This window comes from Nuphar pumila, chromosome 7, assembly GCF_984573655.1.
Source record: "Nuphar pumila chromosome 7, dmNupPumi1.hap1.1, whole genome shotgun sequence".
Classification (NCBI taxonomy): Eukaryota; Viridiplantae; Streptophyta; class Magnoliopsida; order Nymphaeales; family Nymphaeaceae; genus Nuphar; species Nuphar pumila.
In genome coordinates, this window is record NC_143255.1 from 21092414 (window position 1) to 21101501 (window position 9088).

General features: G+C 39.0%; 1 protein-coding gene across 7 annotated transcripts in view; it reads right to left on the reverse strand.

The window, feature by feature from the left end:
• The window catches only part of LOC149831459 (Metallo-hydrolase/oxidoreductase superfamily protein), a 133080-nt gene extending 126642 nt beyond the window's left edge, over positions 1-6438 (reverse strand). For all 7 annotated transcript variants that reach the window (XR_016433017.1, XR_016433018.1, XM_090012081.1 and 4 more), the window contains exons 1-2: positions 6128-6438; positions 3240-3387 (exon numbers count right to left, since the gene is read on the reverse strand). Coding sequence is in view for 5 of the 7 variants with exons in the window: in XM_090012081.1 (XP_089868207.1) it covers positions 3240-3387; positions 6128-6397 (418 nt within the window). In the remaining 2 variants the exon portion in view is untranslated. The remainder of the gene's footprint in view (positions 1-3239; positions 3388-6127) is intronic.
• Between the last annotated feature and the right edge of the window lie 2650 nt (positions 6439-9088).

A 9088-nucleotide genomic window follows, 5' to 3' on the forward strand; every position in this document is an offset into this window, starting at 1 on the left:
ATTCCATTTATTTCTAAATAATTTTGAAATTCATTTGATAGATATTCTCCACCTGAATCGGATCTAAGAGTAGAGATATTACTTGAAAATTGATTTTTGACTATCATATGAAATTTTTTGAAGAAGTCAAAGACTTCGGATTTTAAATTGAGAAAGTAGATCCACACATATCTAGTGTAGTCATCAATGAAAGTAACGTAATAGGAGTATCCTCCTTTAGACATGACCGGGGAAGGACCCCAAACGTCGGAATGGACTAACTCAAAAGGTCTTTTGGACACAAAGGTTTGATTTGGAAACGGGGTGGATTTCATTTTGCCAAAAATACAACTCTTGCAAACAAAATGTTTCTCATTACAAAATTTCTTTCCAAATGGAAAGTACATTTTTTAGAAACTTGGATGTCCAAGTCTTTGATGCCAAATTTCAATATTTTTATCTTGGACATGGTTACAAAAAGAGTTGGTGGGAAGTTTCAAGTTGCTCATGTAATAGAGATCTCCCCTCCTATGGCCTTGCTCAATCTGCTTCCCGGACCGGAGATCCTGTATAGAGCAATCTGTAGTTGAGAAGGAGATTTCACATCCATGATCACATATTTGAGCAACAGAGAAGAGATTTAAATTAAGTTGAGGTACCACTCTCACGTTTGGCACAAAGAAATCTTTAGAAAAATTTAAGGTTCCAAAACTTTTTACTTGTAAAGATGTACCATCGGCGGTTGAAACATAGGAGTTTTTAGAGTTATTACACAAATCGGAAAGTTCATTTTCAAGAAGAGTCATATGAAAGGAAGCTCCAGAATCAAGGATCCAAGAAGATATACCTGGATGAGAGGAAGAAGCTATGGCGGCACCCGAGGTTGATGGAATCTTGAGTAGAGTTTGCAGTGCTTCCGATAGTTGGGCAAGAGAAAAAGATTCCTTCCCTTTGATAGTTTCCTCATTTTGAGTAGCTTCTTCAACGGAGGCAACCTTGTTTTTAGGTGCTTCATTCAACTTAGGGAAATTAGGTCTTATGTGACCCGGTTCATGGCAATGATGGCAAATGGCTTTTCTATAGTTGCCATTATAATTATTTTGCCTTCCAAAGTGTGAAGGCTTATAGGTTTTTACATGATTGTCGGGTTTAGATACGGCCAAAACATCATCTCCTCCTTTAATCATGCCAAGACGAGTTTCTTCTTGACATATTTCCGCTATGACATCTTCCAAGGAAAGAGGCTTAGATCTATGAAGAAGGGAAGATCTAACTTGTTCATATTCGGGCCTAAGCCAGTGTAGAAATTGGAAAAAGTGTTCTTTTTCCATTTGTTCTCTTCTTAGTTCCACATCCACACTAGAAACCCACTTTGGTTCTAGTAAAGATAACTCATACCATAAGGGTCCAAGAGTGCTATAGTAGTCTCTTACACTCATTTCTCCTTGCTTGATAGTTTGGATTTTTTCTTGAAGAAAGAATTGACGAGCAAGGTCTTTTTGAGTAAACATACATTTCATAAAGAACCATGCTTCATTAGCCATCCGAAACTTAGCAATGTTGGCGCAAATTTTGAGCTCCACATTGTTCATGAACCAAGCAAGAATCTTCGCATGCTTACTTTCCCAATCTTCCACCTTAGATTGGTGATCTTCAATGGCCTTCATGCGAGCATTTCCTTCAAGAGCTTTCTCTTGATCACCATCCATCTTAGTGAGTTGGAGTTGTGGTTCCGGAATGGTGCCCATAACATATCCCCAAAGTTTTTTACCTTTGAGGTTGTTCTCCATGGCGGCGGCCCACATCATGTAGTTGGAGCAATTGAGCTTGAAGGAGAGATCAATCTTTTGTTCCCCTTCCATTTAATCACTCACAAGAGAACAAACGAAGAGAGATACAAAAACCAATAATATAACTACTCAACTAGCTATATTAAGAAGAAGAGCATACACAAGGCTCTGATACCATGTAATGAAATATGCGGAAAAACTAAGAGTGCATTAAGCACATACAACATTCACTAATGAACAAACAAAAGGGCTAACACCCAAACCCACAAGAGACAACACAACATAAAAATATAAATGTCTCTTATTGAAAAAGAGAGACAGCTCTCGAGAGTGAAGAATACAAGAGGGGTTCACCCCTATATATACACAAATGAAGGAAAGGGGGGATGGCCATAAGGCCTTAAAAGGAGAGCCACCTAGGGGCTCTCCATGTAGTCATTGGGAGCCCCCAACGGTCACAAATGTGACCGTTGGGGGCCCCATCGACTCCATGGTGGGACCCCTTTTGTGTGAGCAAAAAACATAAAAACAAAAAATATAAATTACAAAAAATAAAAGGGTAAATAAAAGAAGAATAACAAGTACCCCTATCGGGTATTTTAGACAATTACATATATATATATAAACATATATATATATATATGAATTACATGTATTTTAACAGCGGGAAGCGAAGTATCAATTTAAAAGTGAAATATGAATAAAAAATGAAGCAATATGGTAACTGAATAGGAATCGAACAAGAAACAAATAAAAACTAAAATAAAATTGATCATTCTTATATTTCATGAATTTTCAGTAAAAGAGTTAAATTTTTGTTAAAATCTAACAATGATGGTTACCAATTTAAAGAAAGTACATATAAAGTGAATGAAAGCGTGAGAGAAAATACATGAAAACATGAAAAAAAATGTGAGAAAGGCATATAGGAAGCATAGACCATGTGTGTGAGAAGCATAGAAGAAGCGTGGGAGAATCGAGATTCCCATGAAGTTTCGGAAGCGAGGAGTATCGCTCTTCCGAAGTGAGTTTCCGGGAAGCGAGCTTCCCACCTACCTAAGAAGCTTACGGTAACTCTGTTGGAGACATAAATCTTAGTAGATTGCATAACCTATTATATTGTACTTCAAACTCACAAACCCTTTTTTTTCTTTCTTTCTTTCTTTCTTTTATTTATGCAAGCTAGGGGATACTCAAAAGTGGACTCAAACCCAAGACCATTTGTCTAAGATAGTGCAACTCTATCATTCCTTCTCTCATGTCAACCCAATTGCTCCAAATTGTTATTCATTTTTTTACTAGGTTCATATCTATCTTTTAGATTATGAAAAAAACTGCAGATTAGCAGCAATAGAATCTCATTCAAAGATCTCAAAGCACAAATTCTAGTTTTGAAATTCACACACTTTACTGATTATATCCAAAAAGACATGTAAAAAAATGCTAGAAACCATGTTCTTTGAACCTAACCTGATAAAACTGAGCAGTCATACATCAACTTTCCAAGTATAAATACAGTATTAGCACAATGATCTGGCCCAAATTCGGCTTCTTCAACATACTTCAAAAACATCCAAAGCTGAAATTCTGATTTTTCCATGCCTGCTGAAGTGAGAACCTAGAAGAACATTTACGTGGTTGACTTCAATATGTAAGAAACAACAAAAAGCAAGTTGGCATTTTTATAACAATCATTTTTTTTTAAAAAAATCCTAGACTATAAAGAATTAAATAAAATTCAAAAAAAATCAATAAAAACTTATCGAATCTAAAGTAATTTTTTTTAATTGGAAATGCATAAGCAAAGTTAGGGAGTTCTTATATCCTAAAGCATAGGCAGGCCACACGATTTGTAAGAAGTGGTAGACATCTAGGGAGAGGAATTGCTCATTTCTGATCGATTCCATGGCTGGGGGTCCTATCATCATGGGTAATGGATGGGGTTCAAAGTAATATGGTTTACTGCTTGTCATGGTGGGAGAGCTTTAGGCTAATTTTATAGAAAATGCTCTTTTTTCAGGACCATCATCAATTTCATCAACCAACAAATTCCTCATCACAGTTTCCGGCAGACTAACGCTCGCTGGCCACCAAGCAAAAGAAAGAAATTGCAACAGTGGAAACCAATGGTTGTTCCCTAGAAGGTCATAGAAAAAAGTGTATAGCAGGCATACTAATATGCCTCATAGCATGCAGATGAAAACCAATTGGTGCTCGGGAGGGTCTGTTATTATCAAACTATAAAGAACCAAAAGGAAGGCTTTTTAAAAAGATACACAAGAGAGTTCTCTAATGGCACCAACGCTAGCACCGAGAAAGGAGAGGCTTTGTGAACTACCTCCCAAGACAAAGTACCTGCTACCTAACAGGTTCCTGCAAAACCACTTAGAATGGACAGACACCTCAACTAGGCTCTGATACAGCTGGCTGAGACAAATATTTATGCCATGATATTATATGGTCGATATACTTTTACTTATTGGGTCACTGGGAACTTGATTCCAACCTTTTAAAGATATTCAATAAGGTCTATATACTGTCCAACATGCCTGATCATAGCCAATAAGATGCAAATTTTGTTTTGAGGGATTGTATTACTCTAAGATGACCATGGCTTACAAAAAGCTCAAATCGTTACACTAGACTCAACCTTATGAAATGGAAATTGTAACTAAGCCATGTTATTCTAAGAGTTAGTTTCAATTTCTAATGAGTGGATTTATGTAATAAAAAATGTGCCATGATAAAGCATTTTGGTTCAGTGGTGCTACAAATTCTTGAGCTTCTTTAAGCAAACACAAGAATTCTTTATTATACAAATCCATATAGAAGATAGGCCCTGAGGCTGACTGTCTCACCTATGACAATAGTGCAAAAAAAAAACCACTATGGAAATGCTAAAACATGAGCAGCCAAAGAATGGATTACAACAACAACAACAACAACAACTACGCCTTCATCCCAAAACAATTGGGGTCAGCGATATGAACAGCCAAAGAATGGATTGCATCCCATAATATTTGTCACCTTGACACTAAGGATACCCATCCTGCTAGGCCAACACTTTGACAAATTTTCAGAAACTTTCTTCATAGGTGGGAGGATTTAGATGCTACCAAGGCATGGCATATAAAACTTCCTAATTGTGAGAAGCACATCCAACCATGTATTGTTGAAGTTGCTTCTCATGGTGAATACAATACCTAGTTGGCAACTACCAATGGTTTGGAACTTGGGGAAATAGGGAAGCCATCTGCAATGAGAGAACCGAAGACAAATCCCCTGGGCACTCAAGTGCTGACCAATTAATTTGTGCAGCATGTAGGCATGATTGGTCAACATGGTGGATTTGGCTGAAAGGCAGAGTTCCGTGATAATAGCTTGAAGAAGAGATAGGACTGCCTTAGAGAAGAAGACACACGGATCCAAATGTTCCTCTTGAATACATGGGGCTAACACACTAAGGGCAATATTAATATAGGATTCCATAATGGGATGGTTACAAAGTAGCATTAAACTATGACAATCAAACCAGAGTCAACTTTGGCTCCCTCCAAAAACGTACCCAATGGTTTAGCCCATTTATTTGAACTACTTTGCAAGACGAAATAACTGGTACATTGTTTTAAGAAAAGAAACCCACCAATTGTCTTTTCACTTGTCATTCTCCACTGGCATCAAGCTGTAGAAAGATGATTAAGAAGTGAAAGGCAGCAACAATAGGCATTGCAACCTCAGTCCAACTAGCAGCAAAAGCGTTCGATAGGCATTAAAATGGTAGCATCCATCTGATTTATATTGTTATTCCGCAATCTACGCATCATTTCATCTCCATTTCATTCTTTAGATTAACTACAAAATATCAAGCAACCGAAGCAGTTGCAGCGCCATCTAACTCTAACAACGCATGCCAGAAACATCACACTGTGCCTTTTGGAGTCGAATTCTGCATAACACGTGCACTCAAGCATGCCAATTCCTTTCGTCCCGTTCCATTGCATCATCATTTCAGTCACAGTTATATAATCAAATGTCAACCGTCAAATTTATTCACAGGAAAACCGAAGAACGATTGAGTGCAAAAGACTATCTACATCCTTCCAAGAGCTAGCTCCTATTTTCAATAGAATTTTGAATAAAATAAGAAAGCTAAAACTTTGGATACAGAAAAACCTCAAGAGCGATACCTTATTTCGAAGTCCCACAACAAAGAAAACCCTAATCATAAACCTAACCCGATCAACATTCCTCCGTAACTGGTTTCCATGACAAATCACCAAAAGAAAAGCATTCCGAAGAAGAACATCGTTCCGAGAACCCTACTCAAAGCCATCAGAAGCCCTAGTTCGGAAAAATACCTGATTGATCGCCGAGTCGAGATCGAATTTACGGAGATCGATGTGGTTCACGCAAGCGTCGCTTCCTTCGACGTGGAAACTCGATTGCTGCTCTCCTTCGAGAGGCTTCAGTGCGAGTGAAGGCAAGTCCCAGAGATGGGAGTCGGCGTAGCTCGCGTATTCTTGGCCGGGAGGCATCTCCGGTGGGGTCTGCTTGGCGACGGCGAAGTCCTCGTCGGAAGGGGTCCTTATCACCACCGCCAGTCTGTGAACCACCGCCAGGGAAGCCATGGAGGGACAGAGAGTTGCAGTGACCCTTTTCTTTCAACTACCGTTTCTTTTTGCCGGGAACGTACTTGTGCGACCCACGGGAGCTTTTACCCGATATTGAGCCGATTCGGAGCCACTAGAGCAGGTCCGAATCGGTTATAACAATGTCGCATTTCTCAATTTCGGGAAAAACTTGGGGAAGATCAAATATGTGTCGTGCCAGGGTTGGGCCAACACTGGATCTGAACTTTCAATGGGCGGGTCTGTTTCAAGATCCAGGCCAAATCAAAACACATGCTAGACTTCCGGATCCAATATCACCTGACCACCTATGATTCTGGACCGACAGAAATAAGACAAATATACTGGCTTTCATGTGAATTAGATAAAAAATGTGTGTGCACAGGCCCAGTTTCAAATCTATTTATTTATTTGGTTCTAACTTTGGTCCATTTAAACCAGACATTTTATATTTGGAATCCAACCCATTTATCAAACGAACGTTACTTAATTTATGGGCTTTATCCGCTCGAAATACCTTCAGTCGTGTTGGATAGCCAATCCTGATCCAAACCACTTGTACCCTAATTTATGGTGAATTTTGGGGGTTGAACTATCTCTGCCAAATGAAATTTTTACTTCTGCCTTAGTGATGAAACACCTTGGGCGACTACAATATTTTCTTGTTGGCTAAGTTTACAAAAACACTATCATCATCGCATAGTGATTGACTGGTGAAAAAGAAAGCAAACAAGAAGCTTGATTTAGTCAGGTAGTTTTAATTGAAACATGACTAAAAAATTTGACATGAGTTTCTCATACTCATTGATACGAGGTTTTGGTACGCAGTTTCTTAACAATGGTACAAGTTTCTAAAAATTATATAAAGTCATTTGCCTTATAACTGGCAGGGGTCAATCTAACCCCAGCTCCCCAATCAAAAAATAATAATAATGATGATGATGTCATATTTATTGACATAAAATGCTAAGAACAAAACACAGCAACATAACCCTTCCATTTCATATTATTATGTTCTTGTATTTTGATTAGGAGTCCTTGTGTAACATATTACAATGGCTGTCACCACCAAACAATGAAACTAGGTTTGATACTGGTTTTAATTGTATAAAGAAATCATTTCCTACTTAATTGGAAACAAGTTTCTTATAAATAGAAATGAATTTCTTTTATTTATGGGACCAGAAATTGATGTCTCCAAAACCAGTTTCGTACCAGTACCCGGTACTAGTAGGGGTGGGCAAACGGGCCAGACAGCCCAATGGGCCAAGCCAACTCAGTCCGCCATGGGCCCGGGCTGAAACCCAGCCCGTTATATACGTGGGCCAAGACCGAAACCGGGCCCATTATATACATGGGCTGGGCCTACCGGGCTGGCCCGATGGGCCTGTATTATTTATTAATAAAAAATTGTAAAAATTAATTATTGGATAGTAACTTGATAACTATTACTATTTACCTAATTAGTTATATTAATTTTATGAAAGCTAGAAAGATAATTAATTGGGTGCATTAGAAGTTAAGAACTTGTTAATTATTACCATTTATAAATGGATTTGGGCCGGGCTAGGCCGAACCCGGCCTGTTGGGCCAATAGGCCCGGTCATGGGCTACTCTTCAAACCCTAGCTCATTAAGAACTGGGTCAAAACTTGGCCCGTTAGTAAATGGGCCTGGGCCGACCCATCTCAAGGCCGGGCCGCACTTAAATCCCGACTGGCCAAGCTCTAAACAAGCACAGGCCCAATGAAAGACTAGAGGAGTTTCTTTGCAACTATGGTTTTGTTTTAGAGAAAACTGCCAGCTGATATTTTAAAGGTTTATTGAAGATCAAATCGGTATTGTTGGGGAATCAAGATCTACGGTCGAGGAAATTTACCAAAGATAAACAACAGCTTGCCATCAAATGATGAAGCAAGTAAAGGAAAGGGTTCAGCTAACCGATTGACTGCTACAATCAAAGAAGAGGAATCCTAAACAAAGAAGATAAGAATTCTACATATGGCAAGGCCAACTCATCCAAGAGAGCTTCCTATGACAGTGGGAACGGAAAACATATCTTGTAACTCTAGAAATTACCATAAAGAAATATCCAGCATGTATAAGAAGGGGGTTTCTACTGAATAAGAAGGAAGAAGATAAGAGTGTGAGGGATTGATTGTAGACGTAGGTTTATTCTGAACCAAACCGTGTTAGAACTTGGTGCCTTCTTGTGTGTTTTGTTTCTGTTATAGTATTAGAGCCATGACACTTCTTCAGCTGCAACTGTGGTGTCCTTTTCATCATCTTCGTCTTCTTCCTTTGGCTTGGTGTCCTCTTCGATCTCGGGTATGTTTCAGACCCCTAGCAGCCTCCATTTTCTGGCTGTTAAACTCTATGGGGGAGAACTATTCCCTCTGGGAATCCCAGTTCAAACCTATCCTCATCACGAACGATTTGATGGGATTTGTGGATGGAAGTAAGTCTGCTCCCTCCAAGTTTAGGATGGATCAGGTGAGCTTAATCCCAAGTACAGTGAATGGCTAAAGCGAGGCTAGCTACTGTTGAGCTGATTACTATATCGCTAACAAAAATTGTTCATAGCCAAGTGATTGGCATGATGTCGTTCCCAAGGGCAATCACTTGTGGGTTTAGATCTCATGATGTCTGGCTAAGCTAGTGACGTTCACTAGTTGGCCTTGCCAGTTGAAGT